The sequence below is a fragment of the Lepidochelys kempii genome, chromosome 3 (assembly GCF_965140285.1).
Source record: "Lepidochelys kempii isolate rLepKem1 chromosome 3, rLepKem1.hap1, whole genome shotgun sequence".
NCBI classification, from domain to species: domain Eukaryota; kingdom Metazoa; phylum Chordata; order Testudines; family Cheloniidae; genus Lepidochelys; species Lepidochelys kempii.
Genome location: NC_136382.1, coordinates 18,716,878 through 18,738,005, shown reverse-complemented (window position 1 = coordinate 18,738,005; position 21,128 = coordinate 18,716,878). Strand labels below are relative to the sequence as shown.

Here is a 21,128-nt window from a genome sequence, read left to right as displayed (position 1 = left end):
GCATCCATCCAGCCCATACTACTTTAACTTGCTGACAAGAATACTGTGGGAGACCGTGTCAAAAGCTTTGCTAAAGCAGAGGAATAACACGTCCACTGCTTTCCCTTCATCCACAGAACTAGTTATCTCATCATAGAAGCCAATTAGATTAGTCAGGCATGACTTTCCCTTGGTGAATCCATGCTGACTGTTCCTGATCACTTTCCTCTCCTCTAAGTGCTTCAGAATTGATTCCTTGAGGACATGCTCCATGATTTTTCTGGGGACTGAGGTGAGGCTGACCGGCCTGTAGTTCCCAGGATCCTCCTTCTTCCTTTTTTTAAAGATTGGCACTACATTAGCCTTTCTCCAGTCTTCCGGGACTTCCCCCGATCGCCATGAGTTTTCAAAGATAATGGCCAATGGCTCTGCAATCACATCCGCCAATTCTTTTAGCACTCTCGGATGCAACGCATCCAGCCCCATGGACTTGTGCACATCCAGTTTTTCTAAATAGTCCCCAACCACTTCTTCCTTCACAGAGGGCTGGCCACCTCCTCCCCATGCTGTGCTGCCCAGTGCAGTAGTCTGGGAGCTGACCTTGTTCGTGAAGAGAGAGGCAAAAAAAGCATTGAATACATTAGCTTTTTCCACATCCTCTGTCACTAGGTTGCCTCCCTCATTCAGTAAGGGGCCCACGCTTTCCTTGGCTTTCTTCTTATTGCCAACATACCTGAAGAAACCCTTCTTGTTACTCTTAACATCCCTCGCTAGCTGCAACTCCAGGTGTGATTTAGCCTTCCTGATTTCATTCCTACATGCCCGAGCAATATTTATATACTCTTCCCTGGTCATTTGTCCAATCTTCCACTTCTTGTAAGCCTCTTTTTTGTGTTTAAGATCAGCAAGGATTTCACTGTTAAGCCAAGCTGGTCGCCTGCCATATTTACTATTCTTTCTACACATCGGGATGGTTTGTCCCTGTAACCTCAATAAGGGTTCTTTAAAATACAGCCAGCTCTCCTGGACTCCTTTCCCCCTCATGTTATTCTCCCAAGGGATCTTGCCCATCAGTTCCCTGAGGGAGTCAAAGTCTGCTTTTCTGAAGTCCAGGGTCCGTATTCTGCTGCTTTCCTTTCTTCCTTGTGTCAGGATCCTGAACTCGACCATCTCATGGTCACTGCCTCCCAGGTTCCCATCCACTTTTGCTTCCCCTACTAATTCTTCCCGGTTTGTGAGCAGCAGGTCAAGAAGAGCTCCACCCCTAGTTGGCTCCTCCAGCACTTGCACCAGGAAATTGTCCCCTACAGTGTCCAAAAACTTCCTGGATTGTCTGTGCACCGCTGTATTGCTTTCCCAGCAGATATCAGGATGATTGAAGTCGCCCATGAGAACCAGGGCCTGCGATCTAGTAGGTTCTGTGAGTTGCTGGAAGAAAGCCTCGTCCACCTCATCCCCCTGGTCCGGTGGTCTATAGCAGACTCCCACCACGACATCACCCTTGTTGCTCACGCTTCTAAACTTAATCCAGAGACTCTCAGGTTTTTCTGCAGTTTCATACTTGAGCTCTGAGCAGTCATACTGCTCCCTTACATACAGTGCAACTCCCCCACCTTTTCTGGCCTCCCTGTCCTTCCTGAACAGTTTATACCCATCCATGACAGTACTCCAGTCATGCGAGTTATCCCACCAAGTCTCTGTTATTCCAATCACATCATAATTCCCTGACTTTGCCAGGACCTCCAGTTCTCCCTGCTTGTTTCCCAGGCTTTGTGCATTTGTATATAGGCACTTGAGATAACCCGCTGATCACCCCTCGTTCTCAGTATGAGGCAGGAGCCCTCCCCTCTCAGACGCTCCTGCTCATGCTTCCTCCCGGTATCCCGCTTCCCCACTTACCTCAGGGCTTTAGTCTCCTTCCCCCAGAGCTTATTTCTAAGCTCTAATTCAGAGCTTAGAAATATCTCAGAAGTTTATCTAAATCTTTACGGTCTGAAATGTAGCTCAAAATCTTACAAATCTGGCTTCTCTGAAATTTCCAGAATCCCTTAGCTTTGACAGAATCAGGACTATTGAAACTCATGATGAGTTAGAGGCAATATTTCAATGTTTCTATTTCTTCTGCTCCCAGTGGATGTGAGAAGCACAGGGGAAAGCAGAATTAAAATAAAAATCCTGGAATTTCTGAGACACATAGTACACATCTTTACCCAGGTGTGGAATGAACACAGGAACCAGCACTCAAAGAAGAACAATCAGGTACAAACAACGTGTAACTCACAGGTCAGTCAGTGCATGTAACGTTTCCCACTCTGAGCTCAATCCACAAAGAATGAGAATCTGTTACGTTCCTCCCGTAACAAGAGTGCCTGGCTCTTTAGCTCAAGTTGCAGAGACTCATGCCTTCAGCTCTGGAAGGCTCTAGTTCAATTTGCAGTGTGTTGGTGGCAGTCACAAAGGCACATCTGATCAGATACACCATGGTAAGTAAAAAGAAAGTAAACATTTCAACTCAAACACAGGTGGGTATGACTGAAGCAGGAATCTTGAGTCCTAATCCAGAGTTGATATTGGTTCCTGGGAAAGTAATGGCAATATCCTGGACAAAGCTTAAGTATCTGAGGAGCTCACTGTATTAAACATGCACATGTTTACGTGTTACTGTGGGACTGTATATAACTATTCTAGGAGAGGTGACTAATGTCAACCTTGGGAAGTGTAACGAGCTTCAAAGGGTTCTTTGAAACGCCATGCTAGACACAAAGTAAGTGCTCCCCCTAGGAAATATTTGGGAGGAGGGGTAGGCAATGTCTCACCTGCGGACCCATCCTTTTGAAGCTGCATCCTGAGGAGAAACCCACTGTCTGCTGTTCACCTGCTATCTGAGGACCAGACCAGAGGCCCAAACTAGATGAAAAAATGACTGACAGATTCAGGCATGTGCTTGTGCTGAGCTAACAGCTGTTATGAACTTGTGACAACAGAAGAACTCCTTGTGGGGTTTATAGGACTGTTCACGGGCTGGAGTCCTTGTTGGCACTGAGGTGATCTCTGGTCTTATTAACAAGCGTGCAGGTTCTTGTATTGTTTTTAATGTGTTTTCTCTGTAATGTTTTTACCCTAACAATAAATATGATTGTTTAGAAAGGGCTCTGTTGTAAATTAACTGTGGGTAATTGTGCTGTTTATATCCTCCTGAGAGAAGGCTTGGTGAGCCAGTCTGTCTTGCTGGGGACTTGCCCCTCAGTGAAGGCAGGGAACGGTGGATCCTGGAAAAACCCTGGTCAGAAGGGAGAGAGACACAGTGGGGAAAAGAAGCCTAAGAGTTGGTGCCCTTGCTTGACCATGGAGGAGGAATACAGGTGCTGTTACCCTGAACTGTGATAGTTTCCCATTCAGCCATGGACATGTTGCTCACCCACTGCCTCTGTTTTCCCACTTATAAAATATAGGCAATACTTACCTATCCCATGCCGATAGTATGTGAGAACTAGTTAACATTTATAAAGCACTTTGACCTCTATAGACGATTCTGTTCTATATAGGTACTTATACCGCGCTCATCACCATAATATTTGAATGCCTCAGACCAACGTTGAAGGTAAAGGGTGATACATAAATACTAAATACCAAGTCAGAAAGTCCTTTAGGAGGAAAGAGTTACTCAAGTGAGAGAAAGTGCAGTACTTGCAAAAATATTTAAATTGCTTTTTTGCTTTAGGAACCACAACTGAGGGTAATGTCAGAGGGAAAGGGGTATTTTTCTAGGGGAAGAAGATAAATACTGAAGCAGCAATGTAGTCCCAGAGCAAGCAATTTAGTAACTGGCTTGAATGAAATTTGGTAAGGCACTGTGGACAGGCTGGCTTCCTTCAAATATTCTGAAGATACCAGCAAAGGAGAACTTGCAGAGTTATGTAAAAGATGACTACAGACAATAGCTGTCTAAGGGCTTGTCTGCGCGACACGGCATGGCTTGCCAGAGAGATGTGTTATGTAAAGTGCTCTAACTGCCCCACAAGACTACATTAATGTAAACTAGGTGCCTTTTACACCACGCCAGCAGGGTCTATATGGGACAGCTGGAACGCAACACGTTAGAAAGCTCTAAAAATCACATGCCACTAGAGCACTTTGCCAGCACAATGTAGACATGCACTGAGTGACAGAATAGCAATCAGTTGCACTGGTCTTACAATGCAAACTTGGCAGCTTTCCTTTAGAAAACATGGCAATTCTCAGTACTTGAAGAGTTGATATAATGAGAAAACATACTCTGCCATGTTGTATGTTATTAAAACATCAAAGCCTTCACATCTCTGGGCTGATCTTCACTATGGGTAGATGGATGCTGCTGCAATCGATGCAGCAAGGATCGATTTAGCGGGTCTAGTGAAGAACCGCTAAATTGATGGCAGAGCGCTCTCCAGTCGACCCCGGTACTCCAGTTCTCCAAGAGTAAGGGAAGTTGATTGGAGAGCATCTCCCGTCAACGCAGCGCAGTGAAGACACCGGGGTAAGTTGACCTAAGCTACGTCGACTCCAGCTACATTATTCACGTAGCTGGAGTAGCATAACTTAGGTCGATTTACTCCTGTAGTGAAGACAAGCCCTAAGATTGCATAGATTTACACCACTCAGCTAGGAATCAAATGTCATAATGATCATCTGATAAGGACGAGACACTGAAGATAAGAGACTTTGCTGTGACAGTTGTTTAAAACACCTTTTGTTTCCAAGTAACTCTCACCTCTAAGACAAGCTGAAGATCGTCCATGTACCTCTCTTCAGTCTGGATCAACTCATGAATGTAGCCCTGTCTTTTCCTTTCCATTGGTTGCATAGTATCAAGAGTTTGGAGATCAGCACACCCTAGAAAAGTAAATATTTCAAGTCATTCAGGTCCTATTAAACTTGTAAGGGCTGATGCTCAGCTTATATAAATGGCTACAGTATTATGTACTTCAGTGAAGATACAATCATTTACCCCAGCTGAGGCTCTAAGCCCATAATACGTTTAAAATGAATGCTGTCAGTAATGCTTACTTTTCTAAACTGAAAAAACTGATAATTCTCACAAAAAAGAGTGGTCTCATGTCTTAGCAAAAAGAAATAGATATATGTAGTACATTCTTGTATTACTCAGTCTTCGTTATTTTTATAACATACACAGTGGTCTCTTATTGTTTGATTTTCAAAAGCGCTGAGCTCCTAGCACTCCAGCTGAAGTCAATGGGAGTTACAAGTGATCAGAACCCCTGAAAATCAAGCCTTAAAATGGCAGCACATTTGCCAAAATAGTTACTGCTCTTTGGTAACTGAAATCTCAGGTTTTCCACTCTGTTTAGAAAATACTGATATTTTAATAGCAAATGATTATATTACAGACCATTTACTAGCATACATGAAGCATTCAATAATTAGAACTCAACTGTACCTATTCATTAATGTTAAATACATTTTATGATGCAGTATCCTTGAATTAAAAACAGACAAACAAACAAGTTTAACCAATTAGGCCCTGCTTCAGCAAAGCCGGTAAGCATGTGATTAAGCACTTCACTCAATAGGGACGGATTTAAACATATGCCTACACAGGAACAGCTACACTGAATCAGAACTGTGGATCTATCTTGTCTCTGGCAAGCATCAGATGCTTCAGAAAAGCAGCAAGAACTCCACAGCAGGCATATGTGGAATAATCTGTGTCCCCAAGAAAGTCTCATCCTAATTATAGACTGGTTTAAACCCTGAAACATGAGATTTTTATCCCCACCAAAACTCTTTTTTTAGCATTAACTATGATAATTCTCTGGATAATCTTCTTATCCATAAAAGCATCCAATCCCTCTCTGAGCCTTACTAAATTCTTTCCCTCAACAACTTCCTGTGACAATGAGTTTCACAATCTAATTAAGACTTGAGTGAAAAAGCTTTCCTTATTAGTTTTGAATCGGCCACACTGAACGTCCCCTTGTTCTTATATTGTGAGACAGCTTCCGATCTCCTGTCTCTCTAACATTCATTATCTTATATACTTTTATCATAGCTCTGCTTAGTTGTCTCCTTTCTAAAGTAAACTATCCCAATCTTTTCAATCTCTATGAAGATAGGTTTCCACGTGCCTAATCATTCTTGTTGTCCTTCTTTGAACCCTAGCTAACTCTGCAATGTTCTTTCTGAGGGCTTGTCCACGTGGGAACATGTCAGAGTGCACTATGGAATTTTTATTGCACACTAGAAGAGTCCGGACGACCAGTGAGTGCACTGCAAGCTAGTGGTCTGCAGATATCCTGGCTTGCCATGCACTAACTTGCCATGTAGACAAACCCTGAGATAGTGTGACCAGAACTGAATACGGTATTCTAGATGACGGTGTATATTTTTCATCTCCCTTCTGTGCCATAAGTGGTTTGCTGAATTAGTTTACAGAAATAATCAATCTACACTGGGGCCTCTGAGTTACCGGTACACTTTTGCAAAGTTCTACTGCATGGTGCTGCAGCCACACGCCTTGGATGTTTATAACTAATTTTTAAACTGAAAGCAAAGAGGAGGGGTATTTGTTTTTACACTGTGACTGTCTGAATGTGGGAGATGTATAAACAGAAACATGAACATTTAACTCAAATTATTAGCCAAAACATTCTGTACGAACAAGAGGCCATCAAACTAACCCTGACCTTTAATTTTTCTTCTCTTTACAAATTTAATATATGCCATACTGACGGTGGCTTTTGAAAACAATCAAATCAAATCAAATCGATTGAGGTCTAATATTTGCATCAAAAACTACAAGACAAAAAAATAAAGCAAACAGCTTTCCAATTAGACTGGAAAATCCACAGGTTGTTTAGATGGACAAAGCAGGTTTGAAAAGACAAATAGTCCAGATAACTTATGACAAACATCCAGATATTCACAAAAAACTTCTCCACGCACAGTGTTTATAACTAAGTTCAGCAGAGATCGGGAGTCAGCGAGAGAGAGAAAACGAATACCATTTGGAATAAGCCAGAAGCCACTAATGTCTACGAGGCTTGACAAAGCCCTGGCTGGGATGATTTAGTTGGGGATTGGTCCTCTAGATGACCTCCTGAGGTCCCTTCCAACCCTGATATTCTATGATTCTGTGATACAAGACCAAGAATATTAGAAGCAAGAGAGGTTTCAGAGTAGCAGCCGTGTTAGTCTGTATCCATAAAAAGAAAAGGAGTACTTGTGGCACCTTAGAGACTAACAAATTTATTGAGAGCATAAGCTTTCGTGAGCTACAGCTCACTTTATCGGATGCGTTCAGTGGAAAATACAGTGGGGAGATTTATATACACAGAGAACATGAAACAATTTCCCCCCCCCCCGCTCTCCTGCTGGTAATAGCTCACCTTACCTGATCACTCTCGTTACAGTGTGTATGGTAACACCCATTGTTTCATGTTCCCTGTGTATATAAATCTCCCCACTGTATTTTCCACTGAATGCATCCGATGAAGTGAACTGTAGCTCACGAAAGCTTATGCTCTAATAAATTTGTTAGTTTCTAAGGTGCCACAAGTACTCCTTTTCTTTTTACAGAAGCAAGAAAGGAGTCCTCATTTTTTGAATTTCCTAGAATCATTTTCAGGTTCTAATTCTTGAGGATGGAATAATTTTGAATCGACAAACCCCAACTTCATCATAGCCAAGCCATAACCAAAGACATTTTAATAATGCTAATACTTATCTTCTGTTCTACCCCGGGCATTGTGACTTCTGAACAGTTACACAGAACTTGTGCTAACATTTGCTCTCCTGCTGTGGTTCCCCACCCAACAAAGTGGGAGAGGCCCTGCAAGTCAAATACTGCTTTCTGGCAATGTAAGCAGCTTATTTCCATGCTCAAGAAATGCTTCACAAGCCCAGTGACAACAGTGAAGGGAAGAAAATAAAAGACTTAAGGGAAAATGGACAAGTCTGATATATATTTTCTACATAAAGAGACAAGAGCATGTTAAAAACCATCATTTTAAAAGGCCTATTTCTATATTTATATTGCAAATATTTTAACTTGGGGAATTTTCAATCTTTTTCATACTGTGGACTCCATCTTTACAGAGAGATTGTCTCACAGACCCACCAGTGTCATGCAACATCCTCATGACAATTAGAGCAATTACTTAGATGAAAAATTAGTACTAGGAAAACAATACATTTTTGGCTGCCTTCAATGCAGTGTAATACATAGGAACAATGAGGAGGGGAACGGGGACAGGAGAGGACTGTATCATGAGCCAGCTCTCTGCTGACCACCAGGAAGTTCTCCATGGACCTGAGTTTGGTAACTGATTAAGGTAGAAATAAGTTAAAAAAATCTAATTTGCTGTTTACCACTGGTGCGCTTTCCTTTACACATTTTTCTCAGCTTGGACAATTAAATTAGAAACGCTATATAAGTGGCATTATTATCATTAGCAGTGTTGCCAAGTTTTGCCATAGTATATTTTTTTTATAGTCCCAGCTTCTGGAATCATGAGAATCTCAATTTTCATAAAAATCTCATAGTCCTTGGGGTTGCAGAAAAAAAGCTACAAAACAAGAACCCTAAAGACTTAACAACTTGAAGGCAAGTAATAAGAATCCAAAAATATTTTTTTCCTAAATAACTCACACTTTTTAAGACAACTTTATGATTTTGGGGGGGCCTGACTTACGATTTTTGAATGCTTCTGGTTGGCAATACTCTATTAGTCTCTGATTTTGCAAACAAGCACATGCTTAATTTTACTTTTCCAATTTACTATGAAATTAATGGGACCTACTCATGGTAGTAAAGTTAAGCACATGCATAAAAGTGTACCAGATTTGGTTTGGCTTGAGCTGTTTGTCAAGGCTACAATCAAGCCAGAATTAAAGAGGAGGAGGAATCAAGCTATTCAACAGATCAAAGTGCGTTTTAAAAGATCTGATGTTTCATAAACTACCAGGGCTTTAAGTGATTGAAGTCTATCAATCTGAGATTTCAGCTCTTTCCTGTGGTTTGTGACGCGAAATTCAGTTCCAGCTCTGATGGGATACGAGATAAAGATCTTAGAGCAGTCAAAGGGTGTTCACACTGGTAGTGCTTTTTTGTCATTTGTCAGGACTTACTAAGGCCTGGTCTACACTACAAAGTTAGGTCAACATAAGCTGTCTTTTGACAAACTCGCTGTGCATGTGTCTACTCTTAAATTGGTCTCCCACCGATATGAGCTCTCCATTACGACGACATAATAACACCACCTCCCCGAGCAGCATTGAGCCATGGTCAATGTACTGCGGTCAACACAGTGTGAATGTAGACACTGTGTTACCTATGTTGACCCTAACGGTCCTCCGGCAGCCGTCCCACAATGCCCAACACTGAGTGCTCTGGTCACAATTGTGAACTCTACTGTCCAGGGCTTGTGGAAACCAGAAGTCTCTCTCCCTTAAAAAACCCTGCAAATTTTTGAAATGCCTTTTCCTGACTGTCCATCTTGGTGAGCACACCTTGCAGTTCTCCACGGTCATGTGCGACTGCCCAGCTGACACTGCCGATTACACGTTCCAGATGTGCTCCTGCCTGGAGTAGACAGGAGATATTGGGTCTCCGGGGCTTGTGGGGAGAAGAGCCTGTGCAAGCACAACTACAGACCAGCCATAGAAATGTGGCCATCTACTAGCAGATTGTATGGGGGATGCAGAAGAAGGGGTACAACAGGGATCAGCAGCAGTGCTGAGTGAAACCAAAGGAACTGCGGCAGGCATATCAGAAGGCCAGGGAAGCCAACAGTTGATCTTTTACGAAGAGCTGCATGCCATACTTGGTGGAGACCCCACCATGGATACCTCCAAGGAGCCCGAGTCACAGGCCCCCTGGCATGAAGAGGATGGGGGACATGTGTCTGGAGGGTCCAGCTTTGTCACGAGCCAGGACCTGTTGGAGACTACACTGCAGTCCACTCAGTCCTGGCAGTCAAACATGGTCAAGCCCAATGCAGGGGAAGGAACTTCAGGTAAGTGTGTAATTGTATTTCCCATTTCAGTGATAGCTGTGTCCTACCAAGTTGGGGATGCCATCAACTTTTCATTAACTCATTCATACGAGAAGAGGTAGCGGTACAACAAAGAGAGGTAGAGTTGTTATCTGCTTTTCATTACTCTGTAGAGTTGGGCAGTGGGGATGCAGAGCAGTTTATGTACACAGGGATCCTTGAATCCTCCTGAGAGATCTCAATGAAACTTTCGCAGAGGTACACTGCAATTCTCTCCAAAGGTTTCTGGGGGTGGCAGCCTTATTTCTTCCTCCACTTTCCCACACCAGTCAGTGATAACTTCGGCAGGCACCATTGCAATAAACAGACTAGCAGCACACGGGTCCAGGTGGGTTTGGGACGCCAGCAGCAAGTATGCTCTCTGCGCCTTTGTTACCCCCAGGAGCGAGATACTAGCTAAAATCACCATGGCTTGTGGAAAATGATGTTAGCAGTCAGTAACAGTGCCTTATACTCAGAGATTTGCACAACTGAACAATTCCCTCCTCATTTCCCTAGCCCCTGGAGAAAACATTTTCACGATGGCTGGTGCTGTGAGTGGTATTGTGCACAAGCACTCCAAAGCAGAAGTGTAAATAAGCATTTCTTGTTTAAAACTTTAGGGGAGGAAGGGATTCTGAATCTTAACTTTGGGACTATAGTGACAATGGTACCTCTGTGTGTTTTATCTGTAGTTGCTGCTGTTGCAGCCTTGAGGGATTCCCCCTCCACACCCTCGGAATGCATGAAACAGATAAGAAGGAGGTTTCAGAGTGGTAGCCGTGTTAGTCTGTATCGGCAAAAAAAACCAAGGAGTACTTGTGGCACCTTAGAGACTAACACATTTATTTGGGCATAAGCTTTCGTGAGCTAAAACCATCGATGAAGTGGGTTTTAGCCCACAAAATCTTATGCCCAAATAAATTTGTTAGTCTCTAAGATAAGGAGGAGAAAGTGCTGCATCAGATGGCGAATGGAGGACCGGGAGGATGAATACTGCAGATTGTATGGAGTAGGAAAGAGTGGGCAACAGGAAGATTCACCAGGGCATAATGGGGCATCTCCAGCAGCAAACAGGCTGCAAACTGTTGTGGAACTACAGGTTCAACAATCATGGACTTGCCTCCCTTTGCAGTCAATGGAGAACTCCTTACATCTCCCTCCTCCCCCATCCCCGACGCCCCAATGTTCAGTGTGGCATCAGGGGCCACATCCCTTTCCCTACCACTCCACACCAGGCAATATTAAGGACAACCACAACTTCAGATATGCTTACCTGTAAGAACCACAGTTGATGTATGTGTAGCTAAAATGGACATGAATGTTCCTTCTCCTTCTTTAAGCTCTGTTCCATAAATTTATTAAGGTTTAATGTATTTGCTCTTAACTTGGACAGAATTTTTTTGGAAGTGTTTTTGTTACTGAATAAAACTCTACTGTTGGGAAATAATTCATCTTTATTAGTTCCCAACAAATGATGCAGAATGCCTGACAGTAGTGAAAGCACCCACTTAGTTGTTATTGTACACTGTGACACAACTTATACAATCAGTGACAACTACCATGTAATAACCATAGATGAACTGCAAGCATCATAAAATTAATAGGTGCACTACCAATGTTATATTCTTAGATGTACACCAAGCACCACACAATTCCTACTGGGGCCCCAAACTGCAGAGACAGGTAGAGCACAGTACATTATAATATATTAAAACAACAAGGAGTCCAGTGGCACCTTAAAGACTAACAAATTTAGTTGGGCATAAGCGTTCGTGGGTAAAAAACCACTTCTTCAGATACATGGAGTGAAAAATTACAGATGCAGGCATTATATAATGACAAATGAAGAGAAGAGACAAGTGGAGCACCAGTGTTCACAGGGCCAATTCGATTGGGGTGGATGATAGATGAGGTGGTGTCCATTCCAGGAAAGGCAAAGCTGCTTTTGTAATGAGCCAGCCACTCCCAGTCCCTATTCAAGCCCAAATTAATGGTATTAATTTAACACCAATAGTGCCACCAGACTTCTTCTTGTTTTTGTGGATACAGACTAACAAGGCAACCCTCTGATACTAGAATACATTACTGTGGCTTGCTGTTAAAGTACTCTTTCAAAACCTCCCTGAGTCATATAGCTCCACATTGAGCTCTTCTGATAGCCTTTCTGACAGCTGTTCAAAGACATCAGACAGACGCTCCACCTCCGCCCTTCACCCCGGCGGCAACTTTTCCACCATTGCTTCAAAGATATTATGCAGGTCACAGCAGGCAGCTATAACCATTGGGATATTTTTATCACTGAGATCCAATCTTGTGAGTAAACAACGCCAGCATCCCTTCAACCTACCAAAAGCACATTTAGCTATCATTCTGAGCTGCTGAGCCTATAGAGGAATCTTTCCTTGGTGCTGCTGAGCTTCATGAACCAGGAGAGAAAGGGGTAGGCTGGATCCCCCAAGATCACTATTGGCATTTCAATATCACAAATGGTAATCCACTGGTTTGGAACAAAGGCCCCTGCCTGTACCTTCCTGAAAAAATCCTGTGTTCTTAAAGTTGTGAGCTTCATGCATCTTCCCTGACCAGCCAACACTGATGCTGGTGAAGCATCTCCTGTGATCCACCAGTGCTTCCATAAACATAAAAAAATAGCCCTTTCTATTGATGTACTCTGCGGCAAGGTGGCCTGCTGGAAAAATAAGGATATGCTTGCTGTCTACCACTCCACGGGAGTTCAGGAACCCCATGGCTGAAAATCCATCATGTCCTGAACATGGCTGAGAGACACAGTCCTGTGTAGGAGACGATTACTGACCCTTCACACTTGCGTGACAACAGCATCCACAGTGGATTTTCCAATTCCAAAATGATTTCCCACTGAGTTGTAGCAATTGAGGGCTGCAAGTTTTCACAGTGCAATCCGCCACTCGCTTCCCCACGGTCAGTGCAGCTCTCTTTTTGGCGTTCCTGCGCTAAAGGGTTGGGGTGAGCTCAGCAGACAGATTCAGGAATGGGGTCCTTGCCCATCTGAAAGTTCTACAGCCACTGCTTGTCATCCCAAGCCTGCATCACACTGTGATCCCACCAGACAGGGCTCATTTCTGGAGTCCAGAAGCCATGCTCCACCATTTGCCACTGCTCCATGAATGCCACCAGCAATTTTGAATTGGTTCTTGTTATGTCCCACAGCAGTCCACTCTCCAGTAAATTGTCATATTCTCCATGGCTCTTCTCGCAGCTCTGCAAATACCAGAGGATCATGTGTCCTGTGCTTGCAGTGCTCATGATAACACTGCAAAGCTGTGCAGGTTCCATGCTTCTGTCAGAGCTGGCAGACAGTGACAAGTTCCATGCTGGTTCATGGGAGGTTCAAAACAGGAGTGAAAATTATGAGATACGGAGGGCATTATGGAGTGGAGAAAGTTGCATGATGGGAACCTGACCCCACAGTTCCAGTCACACCAACACAACTTGTTGCTTCCCCACCGTGCATTGCCAAAACTTCCTGTAAGACAGCGTACTGGACAGTGGCAAGTTACACTCTTGGATACCTACCCAGGAAGCACTGCACATCAAAACAAGAGCTTCTGTTGAGTTGCGCAGTACTGACAAAAGGAGCCAAGTATGTGCACACAAGCAATATACTAACCAGAGGCGACGTGTCAGTGGGTGGGCCGGCAGCGGAAAGGGTGGGGCCGGGGCCAGGGCCAGGGCCAGAATAGAAGGGGCCGGGCCAAAGCCTCTTCTGGCTGCGCTGGGACACTGCCCAGTGCAGCACAGCAGCAGCCTGGGAGAGCACCTGGCTGCAGCAGTGGCGGGCTGCCCCCGCCCAGGTTTGGTTTCCAGGGACAGTGGCCGAGCAAAAGCCACAGCCCCTCCGCCCTCTCGGCATGTTCAGTCCCTGTCCCCAGAAGCCAAGCCCGGGCAGGCAGCAGACTGCCGCTGCTGCCCCTCCCCACACAGGCTCTCTCCCAGGCAGCTGGCTACACTGCACAGAGCAGTGACCAGGAGCAGCTCCGTCCCACTCCCCGCTTGGGTCTTGCTGCCAGGGAGAGCAGCTGAATGTACTGGGGGGGAGCAGGTGCAGTGGGAGGGCGGAGTCCCTCACAGGTAACATGGGGTGGGGGAAGAGGGTGGGGAGAGTGCAGAAGCCCCAGGCAGGGGACAGGGCAAAGACACGTGGGGAGGTCATATGTCCTCCCCTTTAGCTGGTGCCCCCCCCCCTCCGTATGGGGAGGCACCAGTCATCTATGATACTAACTGCGGCGGCTTTATGGCAACATAATTTGCACTGGCAAAAGCTTGTGGTATAGACCTGCCCTAAGTAGCTGATCTTTGAGCAATGTAATTTTCTGTTATATCCCCTCAAAAAGAGAAGCCAATGATTGTATTGTCTTAGCTCATGCTGCTGTTTGCTTGTAACTACAATTGGTAGTAAAGTCCACATACTTGCTATGAAACTCAATGGCCAATGGAAGTGTTACTTACTTACGGTGAGATCAACTTTGGAAGGATAAAAAAAAAGTTAACAGTGAATAAAATGTAGACATAATTTGAAAGATAAACTGGATACTTTCAGATGTAAAACACATTTAGAAAGAGAGTTAATGTAATTGGATATTACCTGCATTTAGACTACATGGTCTTCTGGTCAGGGGGTGTCTACTATTGTGTTTATAGAGTGCTTAGTACAATGTGGCTCTGCTCTTGATTGGTCCTTATGCCCTACTCTAATAAACTTAATTAATAATAGACATGGCAGAAGAATCTTTATAAGCTTTGCTTGAGAGTGCTAGATGGAGCAGGAAGTGACAAATTGTTGAATACAAGATAAAACTTCTAACACATGAATTAAAAATCACATAACTAGTTAGATTTCCATTATTTACCTCAAATTCTGAGGTCTGGGTCAGTTAGCTGCATTAAGACTCAGTGACAATAATTCACCTCTGATGAGCTAATCAGACAGCAGACACTAATTGCTAGACTGACAGATACAAAAGATGACAATCTTGATTGGTTGAGAGGTGAGCAACAGCTTTATTCTGGGCTGTAACTTCATCTCCCCTTTGGAAAGTTAATTCATCCTTTTAAAATTCGTAGCCATAATAGATCAACTTATGAAGGAAACAATAAGTAGATACTGATTTCTGTTAATACGAACACTAAGATTTGTCACTGTTCATACTTTGCCTCAGTAAATATCCACTTCACAAATCAGTGAATCTTGAGTCAAGAGAGATCAAAATCTTATTATACTGGAATTTTCTAATGAAGTTTGTTTTACAATGATCAGACTGTTGGGCAGATATCGCATAGCTAGTGCATCCCATGACAGATTAAACAAAGACAAGGACACCAGAGTAAAACAAATTTGAAAGTTTATAAATAGGTTTTAAAACGATTCCTCGTCCTCCAACTATCTCCCTTCCTCAAATGCACTTCTACAAGAAATACTGTCCTCTGCTAACACCACAACTAATCCTGTCTTTAAGACTACACGGTAAGTTTCCCAGTCAAAAAGTCATCTATTCTGCCATAGATCTGACAATTGAAGGAGTAAAAGTATATTTCAAATAACTGAATTTTTGAAGTTGGCAGCAACAATTTCAAAGGGAAGAACGGCACTTTGTAGAGAATAATCCTGCACTTGAATGGAGATGGACTGGATCATATAAGTCTTGCCCATCTCTAACTTTTGATCTATCTCCATATATTTCACCTCTGAGTTTTAAATATGATTGTATATTAATGTTATTTACTTAATGCCAGATGGTCAAAAATTTGTTGTGCTCCTGATGCATATCTGTTTTGCTTAAACAACATTTTCAAAATTCTGGGCAAGTAATTAGATTCACAAGCCATTTTTGAAGCAATTTCAGAGATGTTCGGGTAGGATTAAATGATTTTTTCATCTCCCCAAATTGGATGAAGAGTGAGTGGAACTCTGAATACAGTCTAGTAAAGAAAATATTAAAAACAAGAGCATGGGCCACTTCCATCTTGGAAAAAGGCAACAAGACTCAAGCATGTGCGTAAGTGCTTTCCTGAAGGCCTGTTTGCATAGAGCACACCAATGCGGATAACTGGTTCACCCCCACAATGAGAGTTACTCAAAGATTAAGATGCTAAATGTGAGTAAAAGGAGCAGAATCCAGTCTTTTATAAATATGCATATACTACACTGATTCCTTATTTCCAGGTCCACCCTGGCAAAGGAGGACTGCAGGATAGTATGAACAGTTACTTGACTTTCCCTCATCTTAAGTTTTTTGATTTGCTGAGATAGTATACCATTACAATTGTAATTTTAAAAGTTAAGTATGAGCTTGATGTTAATGTAGCATATGAGCCAGAGCCACTGCATCAGAAATTTTTTCATTTTTCAATCCGTGCTAGCCTGTACTATGTAAATTTCAAATAAGCTTAATCATCCATTGCCACATGATCTAATCATTTGAGTAATGTGAAGTCTCTTGACTACTTGTAACAAGTAAAGTTTACTCACATGAATAAATGTGGGTTGAGGGGGAGAGGGAATCAGGCCCTTAGCAGAAAACTCTGTGGCAATTTTAAATCCAACCCTCTCTGATCAAAACTTTCAATATACTCCCCTGCACTTTAAACAGAAGCAGGATAGGATTTAGTTTTCCACATGACAAAAAAAAATTGCTAAGCCATGTCAACTAATTAAAAGAATTTTTTTACTAGGCTATTTAAACAAAAAACAACACACACAATCTACATCTTTTATGTGTCCCTTTAATAAAATACATTTGCATAGTTATCTTACAGGTTTTTTTAAAAACAAAGATGAACAATTTTCTCATGCCAAGCATATCCTGCATTTGCATGATCTTAACGTGTATCCCCAACCATTAATACTACAGCTTGAAAAGAACAACAAAAGATATTTCAAGGCAACACACACCATTATGTAACAGTTTAATAGTTCCATTACATTAAAGTGTCATTATGCGATAGCAGCAGTCAGCACCACCATGGGCAAGGGTCTGTCAGCATTCCTATAACAGACGCCTATTTACAAGAGTTTACAACCTCACTGAAAAAGTCACTCTGAGATCCACTTTGGTGAACAAAGCCTTGGGCTCAGGTAATTATTCACCCATTAATAGGGGCAATTTCAATTATTATTAGAATGCAGAACTTTTTACAAATGGAACTTCTACCTTTTTATGCTCCTACAAGTAATAAAAAGCTATTGATACTTAGCATTTATATAGTGCTACGTATGCCTTCAAAGTGCTTCACAAGCATTAACTATTCATACATCTGTGCCTGCAACTGGATCTATCCTGGGCTGTGAGAGTGCAGGGGATTGACCTGTCTAGATCTGACTGCAAGATAAGGAACTTAGCTTTGAAAGTAACATTTGCAAACTAGACTCTTACAGAATTTGAAATATCAGCTACTGTGCAGGTACAATAATATTTCTGTTTCTGCCCCTTCTAATTCACTAGAGGAGTCTCCCCAATTCCCATACCACCCTTGTAGGGCTCCACATCATGCCATCCTCCTTTGTGACAGGAGGGACTGGACCCTTTACAACTAATTTTCTTAAATGGCTGGAACGGTGGCTGAACCTACATATCTCTCCAAGGATGTGCCTGAGAGACTGGGTCAATGTAGTCACCGAGATGCTAACATAGTTGTAAGCATCGAAATTAAACCCACATGAGCAAGGAAATTCACTTTTAAAGCTAAAATCTGTTTAGACTAAGCTGCTCCCATCTATATACCTGTATTGATACAGCAGGGTTCTTTAAAATCTTGCCTTAAAATAAGTATTCTGCACAGCCTCTTCTTATCCGTAATCTAAAATGTGTATTAAAAAAATCCTTCTGTACCATTATGTGACCAGACCACATAGTTATCTGGTGCATCATGTCTAACCTGAAAAATGAAAAGGAGTACTTGTGGCACCTTAGAGACTAACCAATTTATTTGAGCATGAGCTTTCGTGAGCTACAGCTCAAGCTCACGAAAGCTCATGCTCAAATAAATTGGTTAGTCTCTAAGGTGCCACAAGTACTCCTTTTCTTTTTGCAAATACAGACTAACACGGCTGTTACTCTGAAACCTGAAAAATCTGTCTGATGTAGAAGATAAACACTGTGAGGGAGGGACTGTGGCCTTTTCCATTTTTTACAGTGCAGAGCTCATAGATGATGCTCAAATAACACTGCTCTACGCAGTGCAGTTTTAGCTGTGTCAGTCCCAGGATATTAGAGAGACAAGGTGGAAGAGGTAATATTTTATTGGACCAACTTCTTTCTGTTTGTGAGAGAGGTAAGCTTTTGAGCTCTTTCTGGCTGAAAAGATTGTTTCTCTCACCAACAGAAGTTGGTCCAACAAAAGATATTACCTCACCCATCTTGGCTTTCAAATAACACTACAACATTTAATTACAACAGAGAAAGCCCATGGCAGCATGCCTCTGAACTCAGTTCTAGCACCTGTAAATTCAAACTGAATGCAGCTGTTTGTGTTTTAATTGTGAATGCTTATTTCCAGCTATGGATTTACATGGGTCAAACCATACAGATATAGAATGCTATCCCTAATATTCAACTGCAGTTGTGTATACGTGGGTAAAGCATTATTTATTGCTGAAAAATACCATAATATTATTTCCCAGCACATACTAGACAGGGCATGACTTTATTTATTTATTTACTGAGGTCTTTTGGCAATCAAGGCAACAATTTTATTGGCTATTAGAGGGTTATATCTGGCCCAAACTCTCTGGGTTAATAGTGCCTTGAATTTCGAATTTTTAAAAGTGAATGGGTCCCAAAGACACCCAGATATTGGCCTACAATAAGTAACAATTTGATATGACTGTTGTACCATAGCAGCACATTTCTGCCTGTATTAAACAGATCTGCAAAATCAGAAAATTAAGAGAAGGCAATACAGGGCAATTAGCACATTTTAATAGAAACAGCCTTAGCTAAAAATCTAATTTCAACATGAAAAAGACATTAAGTCAGCTAGAACATTGCTATTTGAGCAATTAATTAGCAGATTCTTTGCCTCTAATTAAAGTTAATTTATTCAAGAACAGAATATTAATTGAGATAAAATACAACTGGAATAAAAATCCATTTATAGTTTGATGTAGGCACCTTACTGTAATTTGTATTGCACAAAATATATATCTCTGACCTAAGGGACACATATACATTACTTGATAAAGTATATTAAATACATAATATTTCACCCCTTTTATAGAACTTTTGGAAGAAGGCTTTTAAATCTCTGTAATTGTATTAACACTTTTTCCGGATAGTACCTCACAACATTCATATATATTGTAAACTTACAGTAGTTTGTAAACAATTTCAGATTGCATAATCCACATGTTTGTTATTTCAATCCCAAATTCAGGAAGCAAACTGAATTTAATACTGCATCTACTAGAAATTCTCTTTGCGTTGTATGGATCACAGAACTGTTTTATTAGATGTATGGTCTGCCATCAAATAGACCCCTTCATTTTAAAAGCAACTAAAAGAAATCTACTTACTAGCTTTTTTTCCCTTTTAAAATAATTTAGGGCTGCTAAAAGATGCAAGATTTATAGCCCTGGAGACAGAAGTCCTGATTTTATCCACATAACAGAGACAGCATGGGCAGTACAAGTTTACCTATAACACTCTGCCCCTCAAACCCTGAACTGGAAAAGCTACCTCTGAACCAGGAGAGCGGATGGTTCAGTTTCCAAGCCCATTTAAATCCTTGGCCTTCCTCTTTCAGCTAACAAGTGTGTCTACTAGTGTCTTTTCTGGTGGTGGCATATATTATTGTGGACACTTGTATAGGAGGAACTTGACTGAGACCACCAATTCATTTTGTAATAGGAAGAACAGCAGCTTTCAGATGCCAAAGACTTTCATTCACTATTGACCTGGGCCAGATATGACCTGGTGTCCTCGAGATGAAAGACTCTCTAGCCAATTATCAGTCTTCAGAACCATTCAGTCCTGTACCAGAACTCTTAATTTAAAAAAAAAAAGAAAAGAAAAGAAAATGAGGACAGATTGGTGAGTCTGACAGCACAGAGGCAGCATGGTACCAATTGTAGTAAGATTAGATGATGCTGTTCACCAAAACTGACGACAAGTGTGTTACAATGGTAAAATGTTTGAGGGAAGGTGGTGGCCAAGGGATAGGACACACCCACCCAAAGTAACTTGCAGGCCAGCCCACAAATTATATTAGCCTAGTTTGCCTTTGCCTTGAGAGAAAATGCCCCATAGTGCTACTGTGATGAGATGAGAGAAGAAAATGAAATGAAAGCATCCTCCATTCCACCTCTAAACTCCTCTCCTCACAAAAAGGCCATTTGGAAGGCTGGACTGAATCAGACAAAACAGTTCTATGATCTAAAACCTAAACTACATGGCATACTTGTAGTCACAGTGGCACTCTGTAATGTAGAAAGATAGGCCAGGTTTTATTTTTTGGATGAATCATATATGTTGCCAATTTAAAAAGCTCACTGTGCACAGGATTAAACTAAGTCTATCAGATCAGTAATCAGCAAACATTTCAATTCTGCAAAGTATGCACAGGTTATAACATTACAAGAAGACATCTGCCCATATAAAACAGCTCAGCTAACTTGTGCAAATAGTGGGTCTTTGTGTGTCTGAAATCCCACCATGCAAGGGATACCTTGATATGCATGCTAATGATCTATGATTATCAATAAGAAAAGGAAAAAAACACTAGAGGAAACCAGAGTGGACAGCAGTGAAAGCCACACAAAGACCCACTATCCTTTCTGGTTTTACAAATTAATTGTAACAGTAGATTATAAAACACAAAAAATTAATTCTCGTGTGGATCTAACATTCAAACGAAGCAAATGGATTGTGTCAGATATTTGAGCAGGGCTGTCCACCCTGCCTCCACGCTATAGTCAAACTTGGATAGTGGGTCTCTGAGGTGCTTTCACACTGGAAGACAACATTGGGTCCTAAAAAAAAAAAATGAAGGATAAAATGAACACAAACACAAATCTGAAGAGTGAAACATGAGTACTAAGGACAAAAGAAGACAGAACAACACTGAAAGGTTAGAAAGGAA

The 21,128-nt window shown here is 41.9% G+C and overlaps 1 protein-coding gene across 11 annotated transcripts in view; it reads right to left on the bottom strand.

Annotated features, from left to right (window-relative positions):
* The window catches only part of ITSN2 (intersectin 2), a 122,055-nt gene that overhangs the window by 17,137 nt on the left and 83,790 nt on the right, over positions 1-21,128 (bottom strand). For all 11 annotated transcript variants that reach the window (XM_073335823.2, XM_073335822.2, XM_073335827.2 and 8 more), the window contains one exon: positions 4,730-4,851. In XM_073335823.2, coding sequence (XP_073191924.1) covers positions 4,730-4,851 — 122 coding nt within the window. The remainder of the gene's footprint in view (positions 1-4,729; positions 4,852-21,128) is intronic.